The 22,570-nt window shown below is 28.2% G+C and overlaps 1 protein-coding gene across 1 annotated transcript in view; it reads left to right on the top strand.

The window, feature by feature from the left end:
- Window positions 1–19: 19 nt before the first annotated feature.
- LOC111626711 (dnaJ homolog subfamily A member 2-like) overlaps window positions 20–22,570 on the top strand; it is a 69,209-nt gene continuing 46,658 nt past the window's right edge. The window contains exon 1 of the mRNA XM_023370193.1: window positions 20–183. Coding sequence (XP_023225961.1) covers window positions 115–183 — 69 coding nt within the window. The 5' untranslated portion in view covers window positions 20–114. The remainder of the gene's footprint in view (window positions 184–22,570) is intronic.

The raw sequence follows: 22,570 nt of genomic DNA, 5'->3' as shown, positions 1-22,570 counted from the left end.
AAAAAAAAAAAAAATTGATTTTGTATCGAGGAATCGAAACTTGTAGGTGGCGTCATTCTTTTAGGAACAGATATTCATTGTAAGAAGGCTTAGATACGATAAACGATTAAAACAATGGCTGATACAAAACTATACGATTTATTAGGAGTTTCTAGACACGCTACCGATGCAGAGATCAAAAGAGTAAGTATATAAATCCAATATAATTATTAAATAAGCGGTTACCGAGCATTTTGCGAAATTTCGGTTAGGCCTAACGATCCACAGGATGAATTACGTCGTCTGTTACAAAAGACGATAAACGAAAATTTATTCATTTACGGGTAAATTAATGAATAAACTGAACGATTTCGAATAAATAACACGTTTTGTGACGTAATTCGATGAATAATTACAAAATTTACCTTTGAAATTAATTAAATTCGTCATCGTCTACGGCGTAGTTGTATACAATTAAGGTTTATACGGTGGAATATTTGAAATCATTTAAATTGAAGTGTAAAGATGGTTCCTGTTCTATTTATGTACGTGATTTTAATGGAGGAAAGTTGTAGATAAATTAAAAATTGATAAATTATCTATGTTTTATTTGGATGTAGATTACTCAGATTTGTAACAATGAAAAGATTTGGGTGTTTTACTCAAATCCTTTCATTGTTTCTATCAAATACACAAAATTACCCAGAATTAACTTCTATGGAATTTTGTGGTTTTATAAGGGGCTTTGAATGTTCTTTATTGTACAAGTTTTCCTCAAATACAGTTGCTTTCTGATTGTACTGTATATCATAATTTACAGTCGACCCCCCCCATAACACTGTTGATTATTCCGTTTTATATGAATTCCATGTTGTACGAGTCACTTAGATTTTACAAATACATGTGCCGGGCTGTGAACGGCTGACGTATTTGTAAACTCTAAGTGACTCGTACAACATGGAATTCATATAAAACGGAATTATCAACAGTGTTATAGGGGGGTCGACTGGTATAAGTATTTCTCTAGCTAAAATTAGATGTTACTAGTTTATGGTGTAAAAGGGCCCTTTTTCGTCGTAAACTAACGGGCCCCAATCTTCTGGGCCTAAGGTAGGGCGACCGTAACGATGGCTGCATTTGTCAGATTGATGTCGTATTTAGTAGCATCGTCCCTTTATGCCGCTCGTCATTAGGCGGATCTAACTATGTAATGGCTACTGAGTGAAATGTCTTTGCTCGATTACGACTATTGACTCTGCTGAACACGGTTGTAAATAATCTGACCGGGCATGCATTTCAGTGTCTGAGATGGATTGAAATTTGATTATTTTTTTAAATATTTTTATTTATTCGTCTGTAAATTGGTAATCTTGTATTGATGTGTTAATAAAATTGCTGTATTTAAAGATTGATTCTACTGTCGAATATTGAAAACGGGCAAAACATGATGTCCAGTCACCCGATGTGAGGGTCTCGGAAAGGTCTTAATTTGCCACCGACGGTTGGTTAACCCAGAATGTAAAGCTCAGTTATTAGATTCGGAATTATCTAGAGTGTTTTCTGATTAAATTCGAGGTGTACCAAAAATAAATATTTTTGTGCTTTATTGTAATGAGTATAAAGTGAGTGCAGCTTTAGTCAAAGAATGGTTTTAGGTATGTTGTTAAAACACAATTAAGCTAGATGTGTTTTAACATAGATTGGGGAAAGTTAATAAAAGGAAGATGATAAATGTGGATTTGAACTTAATTTTATAATTGGATTAAGATTTTTTGAGGGTCTTAGGAATGGATGATTGGGCCCTACTTCATAAACTATATTATAAACTAAGAATATGTAATTATAACTACAGAACTATTTATAAAGTATGATATACAATACCAATGGTAAAATTGTTTCACTTCTACTTTTTTTTCAGAATCAGGGCCCATAAGGTTGAGTCCCCAGAGAACTGGGGCCCAACTCAGATCATTCCTAGGCATGCATGGCTCATGCTTAGACGTGATCTAGCACTGATTTTTATGGAGTTTTTGGTAGAAGTTATATACATTTATAAAGTATGATCTATAAGAAGCTTTTTATACAGTATTTTCTTTAATAAAAATTTTTTGTCTGCAAAAACACAGAATTATCTTTCAATGTGCTTTTAAATGATGTTAAATATTTTCTGTATTCTTATAGTAAGTATAAAATAATTTATAGGCATATTTTTAATCAAAGAAATGTTTTAAACCATCAAAAAAACCACAAACTTAAATACATTTAAATATAGATTGGTGAAATTCCATTAAAAAAGAATTTAATAAATGGGATTCCGAAGTTAATTTTGTGGTTTTATAACTGAACTTTGAAGATTATTATACAGAAATATTTTCATGTATTTTTAAAATAAATGATTGTAAAGGAGCTTCTTCCAAATTTTCTTCAATGGAATTGCTTTGCAAAAATGATTAAAACTTTTTTTCTGTTAGGTTTATAAATAATATAAATATATATTTTCTGTATAGTAATGAATATGAGATTATATATAAACTATTATTAATTAAAGGTACTACATAATTAAAATGTGATTAATCTTAGATATTAAAGCCAAATGATTTCTGGATTGTTTACATATTTAATCAGGTGCATTTGAATATACAGTAATCTTGGTAATCTAAGATTACAAAGACTAATGTGTATTTGATGACTGATTAAGGATATTTTTAGATAATTGGAAGTAAGGTTAATTTGATGTTTAGTCATTCACAAAGATTGATTTATTTCTATGATATTAGAAGAATGAATTAATCAAAAACAGAGAGAATAGCAAGAAATATGTCAGTTGTCTTTTGCTGTATATGTATATGACATGCTTTAATCACCAGTAATCAGTATTGCCAATTTTGTGAAAAGTTGACTGCAAAACATATAGTGGAGGTGCAGTATTTTGTTTGGAAATTTCAGGAGACTGATTTTTATAATGTCATATTCTGTTTGTTTTTGGCTTGATAATATGCTACATTTAGAGGAAATATATTCATATTTAGTGGAAACTGGTTTGAATAATGAAAACTTGTCTACATATTGGGAAAAGTGCTGGTAATACTTGAGAGTTAACTAGTGTCTGACTGTTGGATGTGTTGAACTAGTGAATGACCAATTACTGAGATTGTACTGTACTTTGCTGAAATAAATTAGAATATATAATGGGATTCTTGATTCTAATTTTGTACTGTAACTGTACTTTGTGGATTATTATATGTAAATAATATTCTAAGTCAATTACTTTGAAAGAAAATGATTTATCATGATAATTAAAATGTTTACATATAATATACCTTCTACCAAATATGCCAAATTTCTATTGTGCTATATTAAAGATAATTTATGTATGTATACCTAATAGTTAAAAATAAATAATATAATGTTTTTGTATGCATGTTCTTAAAGAATGATTATAATTATTTAATTAAAAAGTGAAATATTATTCTAATTCAGTTTATAATAATTTATTACAATAATATTTATAATATAATATAAAGGAATTTTTTGGTTACAATAAATGACATGAAAGAGTCTAATTTTATGTATTATATAAGATACTGAAATGTCAGACTCTTATATAATGAAATCTTTGTAGATTTTAATGTAATATTATTTCTTAACTTAGTTGCTTCTGTGCAAAATATTTTCAAAAATTTTTCCAGTCAAACATTCTTTTTCTGTATTATAACAAATACAGCAGAATTTGTAAGGATATTTTAAAATGAACATTGTCATTAAAACATAACTAGTTATCAGAATTACACTGTAGAATCATTTCATTTTATTATGGTGAGATTGTCAATAATAAGTGGAATTCTGCAGGCTAATTTTTTGGTTTTATAACTTTGAACTATGTATATTTTATTATTGTTTTAATTAAATTTAAAATTTAAAAAATTGTTTCATATAATTAACATATTTTATTCGTAATATTAATTAATTCAGTCAGTTTATTCCTATGATAGGTGTATTACCCCTAGAATGGTGGAATATGTTTAATAAAAAGTGGTATCACTGTTCAAACATGTAATGTTTGAACAATGCAATAGCAAAAAAAAGACACTATAAAAATAACTACAAATGACATAAGTCACAATCATTACAATAATTAGTATTTATATTTACATTAGCAATTTTTAATTTCTTAAATATCTAGAAAATTTTTGTAGTCAAATAATAGATGTTGCAGAGTAAAAATTAAACTTATTTAGATATAATAGTATAAAGTATTTTTTCATGTTGAAGTTAATGACTTATAAAGGTAGGAAGGACGGATGATCAGAGTGCAATATTTTTGAGTACCACGAGTAAAATTTGGCAGAGGGTTTGAGTAAGTTCTCCCTAAAAATTGTCTGATAAAAGCAAGTAATAATTTTTTTAATATATGTTTGAATATTAAGGTGATTCTAGCAAAGTTAATGAATAATACAAGTGTGTTCAAGACAATATTGAATACCAATTAATGGGTTTTTTAAAATTGTAAAGTATGAATTCTTTTAATGTTTTAAAGGCTTCATATTCTAAGAAAAGTAGATCCTATAATAAATTCTGAATGAATTGTAGACAATGCTTGAGTGCTGTACTTTTTATGTCTATAACTCCTAGTTCAACTCTGATAAAATAATAACATACTGACATGTCAAAATATGTAATTTCCACAAATTTCCAGCTGAAAGTCGCCCAGATATGCAAGTTCTGCAACATGGCATTAGAATGCACAAACTTCCCTTTGTTAGAATGTATTTTAACTACAGTCAGTGCTGTCCACTTATAATTAAATATTCGTAGCCTTCTTCAAAATAAATCTACAATTTGGCCAATAAATCTGATGGTTGTAACCTGTTTAAACTTTCCAGATTTTTTGCTAAATTGTTTCATCTGTTAAAAATCATGTAGAACTTTCAATAATGATATTTAATATTATTTTTTATTGAAGTAAATTCTTGATAATTGAAATGTTCTCTATTTTGCTACAGTTTTGATTAAGATATTTGTAACAACAGATTCTGAAGCTTAATTTTGTATTTTATATTATTATATTTACAGTTCTATAACAGTGTTAAAGAATTTGCTTTGTATGAAAAATATTATCCAGACTTTTTATTTAATTTGAAAAAAACTTATAAATAGCATTAAAAACATCCTTTGGCTTTACTGATATGAATAATAATGTTATTTTTAAACTAGTTTTTGTTGTGAATTCTATATATGTTGTATCAAAAATTTGTGGCACTGATATAAAATTATGATTGAGTTAAATTTTGTTCTTATAGGTTTAAAAACTTTTAGTGTTTTTTATAATTGAGTTAATTCAGAATTACTGTTCAAAAATACAAAATTTGACAATGAATCAAATTTTATGTATGGATTTATTAGAGAAGTTGTGGCTGACGTTTTTATCGTGAAAATGTGTATGTAGGATGTTCAGCACCGCTATCCTGTAAGCCTAGAAATTTGACAATGACGTTTGGAACATCAGTGGAATCATGATCAACGTTCCAAACGCCATTGTCAAACTTCTAGGCTTACAGGAAGGTGGTACTGAATGTCCAATGTACATGTTTTTGCGATGAAAGTGTTGGCCACAACCTTTCTATTATTACAAAATAATGGTTTAATTCTGATTTGTAGTATTTTATAGTAGAAACAAGTAAGACTGCTTTGTTTATACAGCTTTATATGTAGATATAACAACTCTAGGAAAATTTAAAGTATGGAAACTAGAATAGGCACATCTTTTGTTTCTGGTAGCTAAAATAACCAAACAATAAGAGAAGCATCCTTTTGCAAGACTTATTAAAATAACCCAAATTTAATATTTATCGCTGATGAGATTTAAAGTTGATTAAACTGTGATGTTTAGTTCTACTTGTATACATTGACATTTTATGTTGGAATGTTTCCAAAAACTAGTTTATTGCAGTTACAAAAGTATCTTCATTGAAAGTACTGTTTCATTTTTTACTGGTGCAAACAATAATTTCTTCTCATTTGCTAATTTTTTTAGTAGAAGCTCTCCTGAGAATTTTTATCACAAAATTTATAAGAATAATAATGACAATGCATTAACTTTGAATCACAGTGAAATAAATATTATTGCATGACACATTATTTTAATTTTCTAAAGAAATAAAACATTACTTAAAATAGAGGTAAAGAAAAGTAAGAAATCTAATTTAAAAGTTAAAACAAAGTAAAATTCTTTGACTAAACACATTAGAAAATACATAAATATTTTGTTAACCCTGACACGATTAATCTGCTGTTAGGCTTTACAAGCAAGATCAAATCTTTCTGCAAAGGTCAAACTGTAAATGAAAATTGCTTTGTTTATAGCAATGAAATATAGTCACTCTATTCAATTGCTTGTTTTCACAATAATTTGTGATGAGATATTAATCTTTAGTTTAATTTTATATAATTAACAATACTTTGGTTTGACTGAGTAATTAAATTAATCCCTCTTTCATTCTACATTCTAATTTAGATGTAAATTTATAAAAACAAAATTTTTTTTTTTTGGATTATGATGTCATATTTTCTCTGTTACTTTCAATGACTTCATGATAATGATGATGATAACTATTTGTCATAATTACACCCACTAGTTTATTCTTGACACAAAATTTTGTGACATTAAGACTAATGTTGAGTTTCTTATTGTATTTATATTTATAGCTTATGAATATTAAATATCGCGTATGTATTTTAACTATTATTTATACAAATGTGACTGTTTGTTTGTTATTCGCTTGTGCCAGTAAATATAGATGGCGTATGAGTCGACCAAAATGGCTGCCACAAAGTGTATAGTGTACGTGGCAACATACAAGAGTTACATGTGTGTGTTGTCTTTTTAATATCTTTTCTCTCTAGTCAAAACGTTTTATCTGCATTTGTGTCCAACATTAATCCTAGTTGATTTCGTAGTTGTTTAAATCATGATGATTACACTTTGTGACATTTTAGAATATGTGGGTGATTGAAAAAGATGTCTTATAAAGAGAGGAAATGCTAAAACATAACTTCATTCACTTCAGTTTCACTAACCTAATTTTGCTGAGCATAAAATTCTTTTATTCTTACAAACGTTCTCAACCTATCTAATATAGGCCATTGTCAGCTTTAATATTATAAATCTTCTAAAATGGAACATACCATTTTTGAATACAGTTGACCCCCATAACACAGATTCCTATATCACGACAGTATTCGTACAAACATGCTAAAAAACTCCTATAATTCGGTAAAACGTCATCGCCGACTCAGGTCACAATGGATTGCACAAACCATTGAGTTTAAACGAGCAGCGGACCTACGAAAACCATTTATTATTTAATGTCCATAAAAATGATATTTATATTAATGATGTCTCCAAAGTTTAGCGAATTTTTTGCAAAAAAGAATAATTTATTGGGAAGCACGCGAGCGCCATTCAATGACAATCTCCACAACGAAAACAAGCTTAGCAACGGCGTAGTCAAACAGTGCACGCTCGGTAAGTAATCCTACAATTTTTTGTTTATAGCATAGTTTATATGGATTATTCCCAAAAAATTATACATATTTTGGAAATGTTGAGTTGAATTAGTCTAGAATCGGTTAATTTTATGGAAGAAACCATTCAAACAGTTGTAGTCCATAAACTGTATACGTGCCGGGCTGTGATTGGCTGGACTCCTAGAAGCTGGATTCATAAAAAGAACATATCTACCGTGTTATAGGGGGGTCGACTGTATTTTACATATTTAAAATTTTTTTAAAATTTAACTTTAAAATAAATTTAAAAAAGTGTATATATTAAATAAACAAATAAAACATAGAAAACAAAAGCTAACTAGAAGGAAACATGATTTAAGGTTTTTAAGTCCCATTCTTTTTTTATTATACAGTATATTTCCATGCTGTTGGAAGCGCATTAGCATCCCTAGCATTTAGGCAACTAGTTGGTGGAAATTTATAAAAGTAAAGTGCCTAACTAGTTGCCTAAATGCTAGGGATGCTAATGNTTTTTTTTTTTGGATTATGATGTCATATTTTCTCTGTTACTTTCAATGACTTCATGATAATGATGATGATAACTATTTGTCATAATTACACCCACTAGTTTATTCTTGACACAAAATTTTGTGACATTAAGACTAATGTTGAGTTTCTTATTGTATTTATATTTATAGCTTATGAATATTAAATATCGCGTATGTACTTTAACTATTATTTATACAAATGTGACTGTTTGTTTGTTATTCGCTTGTGCCAGTAAATATAGATGGCGTATGAGTCGACCAAAATGGCTGCCACAAAGTGTATAGTGTACGTGGCAACATACAAGAGTTACATGTGTGTGTTGTCTTTTTAATATCTTTTCTCTCTAGTCAAAACGTTTTATCTGCATTTGTGTCCAACATTAATCCTAGTTGATTTCGTAGTTGTTTAAATCATGATGATTACACTTTGTGACATTTTAGAATATGTGGGTGATTGAAAAAGATGTCTTATAAAGAGAGGAAATGCTAAAACATAACTTCATTCACTTCAGTTTCACTAACCTAATTTTGCTGAGCATAAAATTCTTTTATTCTTACAAACGTTCTCAACCTATCTAATATAGGCCATTGTCAGCTTTAATATTATAAATCTTCTAAAATGGAACATACCATTTTTGAATACAGTTGACCCCCATAACACAGATTCCTATATCACGACAGTATTCGTACAAACATGCTAAAAAACTCCTATAATTCGGTAAAACGTCATCGCCGACTCAGGTCACAATGGATTGCACAAACCATTGAGTTTAAACGAGCAGCGGACCTACGAAAACCATTTATTATTTAATGTCCATAAAAATGATATTTATATTAATGATGTCTCCAAAGTTTAGCGAATTTTTTGCAAAAAAGAATAATTTATTGGGAAGCACGCGAGCGCCATTCAATGACAATCTCCACAACGAAAACAAGCTTAGCAACGGCGTAGTCAAACAGTGCACGCTCGGTAAGTAATCCTACAATTTTTTGTTTATAGCATAGTTTATATGGATTATTCCCAAAAAATTATACATATTTTGGAAATGTTGAGTTGAATTAGTCTAGAATCGGTTAATTTTATGGAAGAAACCATTCAAACAGTTGTAGTCCATAAACTGTATACGTGCCGGGCTGTGATTGGCTGGACTCCTAGAAGCTGGATTCATAAAAAGAACATATCTACCGTGTTATAGGGGGGTCGACTGTATTTTACATATTTAAAATTTTTTTAAAATTTAACTTTAAAATAAATTTAAAAAAGTGTATATATTAAATAAACAAATAAAACATAGAAAACAAAAGCTAACTAGAAGGAAACATGATTTAAGGTTTTTAAGTCCCATTCTTTTTTTATTATACAGTATATTTCCATGCTGTTGGAAGCGCATTAGCATCCCTAGCATTTAGGCAACTAGTTGGTGGAAATTTATAAAAGTAAAGTGCCTAACTAGTTGCCTAAATGCTAGGGATGCTAATGTGCTTCCAACAGCATGGAAATATATAATAAAAAAAAGAATGAAAATGTGGACATATGTACTGAGTTTGATGAACTTTTAGACTTACATTCAAATTCACAGTAATACAGTACTTATTATTTACCATTGTAGGTTGAACACTTTCTAATTCTAACAAACCACAGACTTTATACCCATAGCAGCTGCCATTACATAGTTCACACTAATACCGCTAGATGTCAGATCTATCGTTGGCACAAGCAAATAATTTTATGTTTAGGTTACTAGCCAACTAGGAATTCTTTTTGTGAAATCTTTATAATAATTTCAAAAAAAAAAATATAGGCTAACTAAGATATGTTTTGTGTAATGAGAATAAACAAACACATATTAACTGGGGTATATAAACTAAAATGTGCAGGGGGAAGTAATCCATTAAAAAATTTGTGTTAAAATCTTGTCATGTGTGTTTGGGAGACCAAGTCATGTTTCAAGAAATTTAAGAGGTTAAGTTAAAGTTAAGTTCATGTTTAACAGAAAATATGGTTTAGAAATGTCTAATATCTGACAGTATTAGAATCAGTAGTGCTTATAGATATAAAATGATCTGTGATTGATTGAAAATTGGTAAAATAAATGGTGTGTAGGACAAATTTGATAAAATGTGTTTACAGTTTCTTCATAATATTACTCTACTTATTTCCAAAGGTTTTATTACTTTATCAATATGATGATTGTAGGTGAGTTTATAATTGTCTATAATACCATTACTGCATTGGCAGAAATAAGATTGATTGTAAATTTTGAATGTAAACTTAGGATAAGATGTTATCCAGGAAAAATACACCTTTACTCTTATTATGGAAGCTGTCTGAAAGTTTATTTAGATCATGTTACAGGATGTTTAGATAGTTTATAATTTCAATATGGTTGGCATAAGCTATTGTTAAAGAAGTAGACTGTTTAAACTATCGTTGATGTATGTCATGAAAAATAAGCTGAAGATTGAGGGTTAGAGGTCTTGAAAGGGGTAGTATTCATTGATTTTTATTTTATACGAATGTAAGATGTAATAATTATTTAATCACAAAATTATTTTTTCGTATTTCTAATAGCTTATGTGGTAGAACAGTCATAAGCTTAGGATATGTCTAGATAAACTATACAAGTAGACAATTTTTTCTCAAAGTTTATTATTTCCTATTGGGTTTAGAAGATTAGTGACAGTAGAATGATGAAATAGGTCACATGCTGTTTAACTGGTTGTGTGCTGATTGTCTATTTCATTGTTAATCATATAATAAATTATGCTCAAATTATCTGTTCATAATCAATTGATAATGCCAAATTCTTTCAGGCTATAAACTGGTTAATTAAACATATATAATTAACCACAATTTAGCTAGCAGTGAATCTAGCATTATTAATTTTCATTAAGTTTTTGTTACAAGAAATAGTCACCTAAAGTTCTGAGTTAAATTTACAAAACTATTATAACTATATTTCAAAATTGCAGAAATACATTCTCTCAACACAAGTTTCTTTTACTCTATTGGAGCATAATAAACCAGCTGCAGCAATACTCATATAGTTTGGCAAATTTGTTTTAAAACTGCTGTTAGCAATAGCTTAAAAATAAGAATAGCTTGTAAACCTGTGTGAATAATGCATGATCATTGTATTTATACTTATATAGTTTTGTATAAACTTTCTACTCATTCATACAATTTATAATCGTTTCTAGTGTATTGTTCTTGATTATTAATAATAGTATTTTCTTCCTCAGTAAAAAAATAAAAGCTATCAAGATTTTTGATGAAACTGAAGATTAATAATCACTATAATTTACCATAATAAATATAATAGGTGTTTACTTATACAACTAGAAAATTTATTGTATGAAGTGCTGCATTTTCTTGCTGACTGTTCATTTCTGTACAGTATTTGAGATTGAAAGCAAATGACTCACACACTAGTGTCATGTTAGGAAAGAACTAATTATAGTATTGGAATCATTGAATTATTACATGTTTTGTTTGTTTTTCTCGTTGATTTATTCCAAATTAAAATAAATCCATCTCCCATCAATCTGTTTCAGCATTTTTCGATGTTTGTGTTGCTTACAGAATGTGAGCATAAAAATACTTGTTGGCTTGATATGAATCTTGGAAGAACTAAAAACTAAGAGTATTTTGTTGTATCATCTTCCAAAACAGTGACTTGCTCATTTTAAACATTTGGAAAGCATCAAAAATTGTCCTTGTTTGTCCTTTACATCTTCATATGACTGTTTATATATTGTATGGTAAAATGTTTCATTTGTATTTATTATCTTAGAATAAAGCAATAAATACAGATTAAATGTATTTGAAAAAGTATTGTACAAGTGCAATGGTAAAATATTATTTGAATATCAGTTTATTTGTTGTCCTTTACAAATAAAAATATTTAACAAAAGATAATAAAGTTTCCAGCAGATAAGAGCTTTTTTAATTCTGAGTAATCTTGAGTTCAAAAACATGAATAATGCATTACTATTATTTGAAACTTTTATTGTTTTAAAATAGTGTAATAGTATAGAGTTTAATAATAACAGATAGTTTTTTTTTATGAAACAACAGAAATTATCATAGAATAAATCCTTTGATTATTTTAATGACTAATTCTTTTATATAGAAAGGTTATTGTTTTATACTAATGCCTATTTAACAACTTAAAATTTATCTGTTATTTTACTTGAAATTTTAAAATTTTTATTGTAAGACATACTGTATATTACATATTTGTTTTGAGAGCTAACATAAGAACTAGAATTTATTTATTTTTAAATTATACAAATAAACTATAACTCTTATATTAGCTCTTAAAGCAAACATGTATCTTCCCATTTATTCATTTAGTTTTAAAAATAAAATGGATTACTATATTAAAAAAATCATGAATTGCAGATTTTAATAAGATCTCAGTTTACAAACCAATTCTTCACATGTTTGTTGTTGGAGTCTGTGAAAAATTAAATACAGTTGAAGTTGGTTATAATAAACACCAAGGAACGGGCAAGATTTTCTCGTTACTTGTTAAATTTGCAAAGAACTGTAAGGTAACTAGAGGAAGAATGGAGGCACTGATATGTAGAGGTAGAGTCTATAGATATTCTGGTCCTTGTGCTGCCAATAACTGTAATTCTACTATACTGGCATAATAAATCTGTGCCACTTTGAGTGCTTCAATCACATCTAGACATAAGTTTGGCTGGATCATAGGGAGAGTCAGCTGTAAACATTAGAAATTCTTCTAATATATGAAATTTTCTCATTTTTAACTCAGATTTTTCTTTTGTTTTTTTTAAAGGACTGCTTATAAATACTATTTCAATTCAGATTTGAACATTGTTTATTTGTAAATGTCATTAATATTTATATTTCTATAAACTGTCACTTTCACAATTTTAACTTTAAATTGATTAGACTGTTTTTTGCTTACAATTTGTGTTCATTTTAAAATATTTATGTACGTTTCCATTAAGGGCAAGAAAACATAGTTAACAAATTTATAGTTAAGCCTGTATATACATTATTAATATGGGATATCTGGGATTCCCAAGAACTCTGAATCAGGAAGAAAAGGGAATGATGCGAATTGTATACATTTAATTATGGTAGTGTGTAGAAATGTTAAACCATGTGTTAAGATAGGATAGATTTAAAGTGTTACTAAAAAAAGAGGTTTATGATTTAGGGTGGCTTTGGAATTTATCAAGATTAAGTCCACATCCTTTTATTTATTCATTAATATTAGGTAAATTATTGTATTTTGCAGTGAGAAGAGAGTTGTGATACATGTTATTCACAATTTATATTGTATTTATTAATTTAATGAGATAGAGAGAGATTAAAGTTGAGCAAAAGACAGAGGAAGGAACAGGTTAGAGAGGTTAAAGTCAGTAAATTTAGTTCTTGGATTTCAAATATAGGCTGTTAGGTGAAAAAGAGGAAATTCTAACTATTTAGTCAACATATTTACAGGCACATAATAACTTAGAGATGATTAGAGGATAATGAGTTAAAGGTTGACAAATAAAATAGGTAAATATAGGATGGCAAGAGTTCAGACAGTATTATTAGATATTGATAGTGATAAATAATGACATGGAGTCTAAAAGAAAGGCATGTTCCTAATGTTTTAGGCCTATATAAACAAAGGAAATGTGTTGTAGGTCATCAATAAATGTTCATACATATTCTACTTTTGATAGTGCAGAATATTTTATAAATTACCAAACTACGTAGAGCCAGTGTGTGTGTGTCATAAGAAATGTAATATCTTATATCAAAAATACAAAACTATTTCATCCCAAATACTATTTCTCACTATACTAAATCAAGTAAAATTGTATAGCACACTTTATCTAATGTTAAAGTTAATAAAGTATTTAATAAAAAATAGTTTGTCTTTATCTGGATTAAATTTCTATTGCTATTTAAATGTATCAGAGGATAAGCTGTGGTTTTCCTAATTATATTGTTACACGTATGTAATAAAACAGAATAGTAAAATGCAAATTTATTTACTTATTTTACAATTATCTAGTTATTAAACAGACATACACAGAACATCATGTACAAAACTTTCATTCACAATATGAAGCAATATAACAGTTTTAAACGTTATAAAAGAGCTTCTTGTCTTGAGAATTGTTGAAACTAATATCTCAAATACTATACTAGAGATAACAGAGACTTATCACAATGCTACTGGTAACATGAAAATGATAGAAGATTGCATTCTGATGATAGAAGTGTAATTTTTTGTTACCAGTAGTTGTGTGATAAGTCTGTTATCTTTATTATAGTATTTAAGATATCTATTTAAAACTGAATTTATCCACAGCATCATATGTAATTTAAAATTGTTATTAATTTTTTTAATGAACCAAATACACTTTTTTTTTCTTTATACATGATGTAAAATTAAAGAATGTAATTACGAATAAGATTTTTTTGACAGAACAGTAGAAAAAAGTTACAAAAATGCTTGAAAGTGGGAAAAGTACCTACTAACCAAATAGATAAACAAACTTCTCACCTAAGAGCGACTCTAACACCAGCTATCAGCAACCTGAGACATTAACTGTACTTCAGAGCACAGCGCAAGGACCGGTATATCTATCGATTCTGGTAGAGGGTGCCCCACAGGTGGCAAAATTTGTAGCTACACCACTGATAATTTGTGAAATCTATCTTTAAATTTTTAATTTAAAATAAGTTGATTCTAAAAATAATATGTATGTACATTATACTGTAATTTTATTGATAATTATGTAAACTACAATATAATTAACATTAAACGGTTATTTTTTTTGTAATTAAAGATAATTCTAATTAATATTATATCTGATTTCAGTTAGTCTTTTTATCTACAAGTCTTAAAATTGATAATTGCTTTATTTTTCAATAATGTCGATACTGTCGAAGATGACAAAAAACTTTTTACACATTTTAATGTTTTTACACCGTGCTTTAACTTGCTAATAATTTTTACATTTTTGTAAACTGAGAGAGATTTTTTGTTTGTTTGTTTGTTTATAGACATTTTTCTCATAGAAGGGTTAATTTTTAACTAGAGTATATGGGTAATTTCAAAGTTGTAGTGATGGTTAGATAAATTGGCAGAGTAGGGATGAAAGTTAGTCAAGAAAGAGGAGGATGATTTACAAAAAGAAAGTGATAAATAGGTCTGTAATTCATGCAGGTCATAAAACTAATTACAGTAGAGCGTCGATTATCTGAATCAATTGGGGACTGGGTTGTTCGGAAAATCGATATTTCGAATAACCGATTATGTGTGAAAAAATATATTAACCTATCCCATGTTGAAATTTTTCTCCGTTGCGTGTCTCTTTGCGTTGAATTTTTGTCGATGTTAAGCCTAACGAAGACTATTGTATCGTTAAAAATTATTTTTTTATTTTGTACTAACAAAATAAATATATTGAAAAATATAAAAACAATAAAAATTTATACTTCAGAAGTTAATTTAGTATCAAAAACGTAAAATATTTGAGTAGCCCAAGACATAGCCAAAGATTGCAGCGCCACAGCACTGGCAAAAATTTAAATTTGTCGACTGGAATTCTTTCAGATAATTGACTTTCGTATAATCGACGCTCTACTGTATCCAGTGATCATCAAACTAAGTAATACTTTCAGTTTTATTTCTTTGAAGAATTTGGTATTGCATTTCTTACTACTAAAACATTAATAATGTTTGNTTAGTTTAATTTTATATATTTAACAATATTTTGTTTTGACTAAGAAATAAAATTAATCCTTCTTTCATTTTACTTTCTAATTTAGATGTAATTTATAAAAACAAAAATTTTTTTTTTTTGGATTATGATGTCATATTTTCTCTGTTACTTTCAATGACTTCATGATAATGATGATGATAACTATTTGTCATAATTACACCCACTAGTTTATTCTTGACACAAAATTTTGTGACATTAAGACTAATGTTGAGTTTCTTATTGTATTTATATTTATAGCTTATGAATATTAAATATCGCGTATGTATTTTAACTATTATTTATACAAATGTGACTGTTTGTTTGTTATTCGCTTGTGCCAGTAAATATAGATGGCGTATGAGTCGACCAAAATGGCTGCCACAAAGTGTATAGTGTACGTGGCAACATACAAGAGTTACATGTGTGTGTTGTCTTTTTAATATCTTTTCTCTCTAGTCAAAACGTTTTATCTGCATTTGTGTCCAACATTAATCCTAGTTGATTTCGTAGTTGTTTAAATCATGATGATTACACTTTGTGACATTTTAGAATATGTGGGTGATTGAAAAAGATGTCTTATAAAGAGAGGAAATGCTAAAACATAACTTCATTCACTTCAGTTTCACTAACCTAATTTTGCTGAGCATAAAATTCTTTTATTCTTACAAACGTTCTCAACCTATCTAATATAGGCCATTGTCAGCTTTAATATTATAAATCTTCTAAAATGGAACATACCATTTTTGAATACAGTTGACCCCCATAACACAGATTCCTATATCACGACAGTATTCGTACAAACATGCTAAAAAACTCCTATAATTCGGTAAAACGTCATCGCCGACTCAGGTCACAATGGATTGCACAAACCATTGAGTTTAAACGAGCAGCGGACCTACGAAAACCATTTATTATTTAATGTCCATAAAAATGATATTTATATTAATGATGTCTCCAAAGTTTAGCGAATTTTTTGCAAAAAAGAATAATTTATTGGGAAGCACGCGAGCGCCATTCAATGACAATCTCCACAACGAAAACAAGCTTAGCAACGGCGTAGTCAAACAGTGCACGCTCGGTAAGTAATCCTACAATTTTTTGTTTATAGCATAGTTTATATGGATTATTCCCAAAAAATTATACATATTTTGGAAATGTTGAGTTGAATTAGTCTAGAATCGGTTAATTTTATGGAAGAAACCATTCAAACAGTTGTAGTCCATAAACTGTATACGTGCCGGGCTGTGATTGGCTGGACTCCTAGAAGCTGGATTCATAAAAAGAACATATCTACCGTGTTATAGGGGGGTCGACTGTATTTTACATATTTAAAATTTTTTTAAAATTTAACTTTAAAATAAATTTAAAAAAGTGTATATATTAAATAAACAAATAAAACATAGAAAACAAAAGCTAACTAGAAGGAAACATGATTTAAGGTTTTTAAGTCCCATTCTTTTTTTATTATACAGTATATTTCCATGCTGTTGGAAGCGCATTAGCATCCCTAGCATTTAGGCAACTAGTTGGTGGAAATTTATAAAAGTAAAGTGCCTAACTAGTTGCCTAAATGCTAGGGATGCTAATGTGCTTCCAACAGCATGGAAATATATAATAAAAAAAAGAATGAAAATGTGCACATATGTACTGAGTTTGATGAACTTTTAGACTTACATTCAAATTCACAGTAATACAGTACTTATTATTTACCATTGTAGGTTGAACACTTTCTAATTCTAACAAACCACAGACTTTATACCCATAGCAGCTGCCATTACATAGTTCACACTAATACCGCTAGATGTCAGATCTATCGTTGGCACAAGCAAATAATTTTATGTTTAGGTTACTAGCCAACTAGGAATTCTTTTTGTGAAATCTTTATAATAATTTCAAAAAAAAAAATATAGGCTAACTAAGATATGTTTTGTGTAATGAGAATAAACAAACACATATTAACTGGGGTATATAAACTAAAATGTGCAGGGGGAAGTAATCCATTAAAAAATTTGTGTTAAAATCTTGTCATGTGTGTTTGGGAGACCAAGTCATGTTTCAAGAAATTTAAGAGGTTAAGTTAAAGTTAAGTTCATGTTTAACAGAAAATATGGTTTAGAAATGTCTAATATCTGACAGTATTAGAATCAGTAGTGCTTATAGATATAAAATGATCTGTGATTGATTGAAAATTGGTAAAATAAATGGTGTGTAGGACAAATTTGATAAAATGTGTTTACAGTTTCTTCATAATATTACTCTACTTATTTCCAAAGGTTTTATTACTTTATCAATATGATGATTGTAGGTGAGTTTATAATTGTCTATAATACCATTACTGCATTGGCAGAAATAAGATTGATTGTAAATTTTGAATGTAAACTTAGGATAAGATGTTATCCAGGAAAAATACACCTTTACTCTTATTATGGAAGCTGTCTGAAAGTTTATTTAGATCATGTTACAGGATGTTTAGATAGTTTATAATTTCAATATGGTTGGCATAAGCTATTGTTAAAGAAGTAGACTGTTTAAACTATCGTTGATGTATGTCATGAAAAATAAGCTGAAGATTGAGGGTTAGAGGTCTTGAAAGGGGTAGTATTCATTGATTTTTATTTTATACGAATGTAAGATGTAATAATTATTTAATCACAAAATTATTTTTTCGTATTTCTAATAGCTTATGTGGTAGAACAGTCATAAGCTTAGGATATGTCTAGATAAACTATACAAGTAGACAATTTTTTCTCAAAGTTTATTATTTCCTATTGGGTTTAGAAGATTAGTGACAGTAGAATGATGAAATAGGTCACATGCTGTTTAACTGGTTGTGTGCTGATTGTCTATTTCATTGTTAATCATATAATAAATTATGCTCAAATTATCTGTTCATAATCAATTGATAATGCCAAATTCTTTCAGGCTATAAACTGGTTAATTAAACATATATAATTAACCACAATTTAGCTAGCAGTGAATCTAGCATTATTAATTTTCATTAAGTTTTTGTTACAAGAAATAGTCACCTAAAGTTCTGAGTTAAATTTACAAAACTATTATAACTATATTTCAAAATTGCAGAAATACATTCTCTCAACACAAGTTTCTTTTACTCTATTGGAGCATAATAAACCAGCTGCAGCAATACTCATATAGTTTGGCAAATTTGTTTTAAAACTGCTGTTAGCAATAGCTTAAAAATAAGAATAGCTTGTAAACCTGTGTGAATAATGCATGATCATTGTATTTATACTTATATAGTTTTGTATAAACTTTCTACTCATTCATACAATTTATAATCGTTTCTAGTGTATTGTTCTTGATTATTAATAATAGTATTTTCTTCCTCAGTAAAAAAATAAAAGCTATCAAGATTTTTGATGAAACTGAAGATTAATAATCACTATAATTTACCATAATAAATATAATAGGTGTTTACTTATACAACTAGAAAATTTATTGTATGAAGTGCTGCATTTTCTTGCTGACTGTTCATTTCTGTACAGTATTTGAGATTGAAAGCAAATGACTCACACACTAGTGTCATGTTAGGAAAGAACTAATTATAGTATTGGAATCATTGAATTATTACATGTTTTGTTTGTTTTTCTCGTTGATTTATTCCAAATTAAAATAAATCCATCTCCCATCAATCTGTTTCAGCATTTTTCGATGTTTGTGTTGCTTACAGAATGTGAGCATAAAAATACTTGTTGGCTTGATATGAATCTTGGAAGAACTAAAAACTAAGAGTATTTTGTTGTATCATCTTCCAAAACAGTGACTTGCTCATTTTAAACATTTGGAAAGCATCAAAAATTGTCCTTGTTTGTCCTTTACATCTTCATATGACTGTTTATATATTGTATGGTAAAATGTTTCATTTGTATTTATTATCTTAGAATAAAGCAATAAATACAGATTAAATGTATTTGAAAAAGTATTGTACAAGTGCAATGGTAAAATATTATTTGAATATCAGTTTATTTGTTGTCCTTTACAAATAAAAATATTTAACAAAAGATAATAAAGTTTCCAGCAGATAAGAGCTTTTTTAATTCTGAGTAATCTTGAGTTCAAAAACATGAATAATGCATTACTATTATTTGAAACTTTTATTGTTTTAAAATAGTGTAATAGTATAGAGTTTAATAATAACAGATAGTTTTTTTTTATGAAACAACAGAAATTATCATAGAATAAATCCTTTGATTATTTTAATGACTAATTCTTTTATATAGAAAGGTTATTGTTTTATACTAATGCCTATTTAACAACTTAAAATTTATCTGTTATTTTACTTGAAATTTTAAAATTTTTATTGTAAGACATACTGTATATTACATATTTGTTTTGAGAGCTAACATAAGAACTAGAATTTATTTATTTTTAAATTATACAAATAAACTATAACTCTTATATTAGCTCTTAAAGCAAACATGTATCTTCCCATTTATTCATTTAGTTTTAAAAATAAAATGGATTACTATATTAAAAAAATCATGAATTGCAGATTTTAATAAGATCTCAGTTTACAAACCAATTCTTCACATGTTTGTTGTTGGAGTCTGTGAAAAATTAAATACAGTTGAAGTTGGTTATAATAAACACCAAGGAACGGGCAAGATTTTCTCGTTACTTGTTAAATTTGCAAAGAACTGTAAGGTAACTAGAGGAAGAATGGAGGCACTGATATGTAGAGGTAGAGTCTATAGATATTCTGGTCCTTGTGCTGCCAATAACTGTAATTCTACTATACTGGCATAATAAATCTGTGCCACTTTGAGTGCTTCAATCACATCTAGACATAAGTTTGGCTGGATCATAGGGAGAGTCAGCTGTAAACATTAGAAATTCTTCTAATATATGAAATTTTCTCATTTTTAACTCAGATTTTTCTTTTGTTTTTTTTAAAGGACTGCTTATAAATACTATTTCAATTCAGATTTGAACATTGTTTATTTGTAAATGTCATTAATATTTATATTTCTATAAACTGTCACTTTCACAATTTTAACTTTAAATTGATTAGACTGTTTTTTGCTTACAATTTGTGTTCATTTTAAAATATTTATGTACGTTTCCATTAAGGGCAAGAAAACATAGTTAACAAATTTATAGTTAAGCCTGTATATACATTATTAATATGGGATATCTGGGATTCCCAAGAACTCTGAATCAGGAAGAAAAGGGAATGATGCGAATTGTATACATTTAATTATGGTAGTGTGTAGAAATGTTAAACCATGTGTTAAGATAGGATAGATTTAAAGTGTTACTAAAAAAAGAGGTTTATGATTTAGGGTGGCTTTGGAATTTATCAAGATTAAGTCCACATCCTTTTATTTATTCATTAATATTAGGTAAATTATTGTATTTTGCAGTGAGAAGAGAGTTGTGATACATGTTATTCACAATTTATATTGTATTTATTAATTTAATGAGATAGAGAGAGATTAAAGTTGAGCAAAAGACAGAGGAAGGAACAGGTTAGAGAGGTTAAAGTCAGTAAATTTAGTTCTTGGATTTCAAATATAGGCTGTTAGGTGAAAAAGAGGAAATTCTAACTATTTAGTCAACATATTTACAGGCACATAATAACTTAGAGATGATTAGAGGATAATGAGTTAAAGGTTGACAAATAAAATAGGTAAATATAGGATGGCAAGAGTTCAGACAGTATTATTAGATATTGATAGTGATAAATAATGACATGGAGTCTAAAAGAAAGGCATGTTCCTAATGTTTTAGGCCTATATAAACAAAGGAAATGTGTTGTAGGTCATCAATAAATGTTCATACATATTCTACTTTTGATAGTGCAGAATATTTTATAAATTACCAAACTACGTAGAGCCAGTGTGTGTGTGTCATAAGAAATGTAATATCTTATATCAAAAATACAAAACTATTTCATCCCAAATACTATTTCTCACTATACTAAATCAAGTAAAATTGTATAGCACACTTTATCTAATGTTAAAGTTAATAAAGTATTTAATAAAAAATAGTTTGTCTTTATCTGGATTAAATTTCTATTGCTATTTAAATGTATCAGAGGATAAGCTGTGGTTTTCCTAATTATATTGTTACACGTATGTAATAAAACAGAATAGTAAAATGCAAATTTATTTACTTATTTTACAATTATCTAGTTATTAAACAGACATACACAGAACATCATGTACAAAACTTTCATTCACAATATGAAGCAATATAACAGTTTTAAACGTTATAAAAGAGCTTCTTGTCTTGAGAATTGTTGAAACTAATATCTCAAATACTATACTAGAGATAACAGAGACTTATCACAATGCTACTGGTAACATGAAAATGATAGAAGATTGCATTCTGATGATAGAAGTGTAATTTTTTGTTACCAGTAGTTGTGTGATAAGTCTGTTATCTTTATTATAGTATTTAAGATATCTATTTAAAACTGAATTTATCCACAGCATCATATGTAATTTAAAATTGTTATTAATTTTTTTAATGAACCAAATACACTTTTTTTTTCTTTATACATGATGTAAAATTAAAGAATGTAATTACGAATAAGATTTTTTTGACAGAACAGTAGAAAAAAGTTACAAAAATGCTTGAAAGTGGGAAAAGTACCTACTAACCAAATAGATAAACAAACTTCTCACCTAAGAGCGACTCTAACACCAGCTATCAGCAACCTGAGACATTAACTGTACTTCAGAGCACAGCGCAAGGACCGGTATATCTATCGATTCTGGTAGAGGGTGCCCCACAGGTGGCAAAATTTGTAGCTACACCACTGATAA

Source organism: Centruroides sculpturatus, unplaced genomic scaffold (genome assembly GCF_000671375.1).
Source record: "Centruroides sculpturatus isolate CEXI.00-Female unplaced genomic scaffold, Cexi_2.0 scaffold438, whole genome shotgun sequence".
Classification (NCBI taxonomy): domain Eukaryota; kingdom Metazoa; phylum Arthropoda; class Arachnida; order Scorpiones; family Buthidae; genus Centruroides; species Centruroides sculpturatus.
The sequence above is the reverse complement of the archived record's forward strand: the minus strand, read 5'-3'. Positions and strand labels throughout refer to the sequence as shown.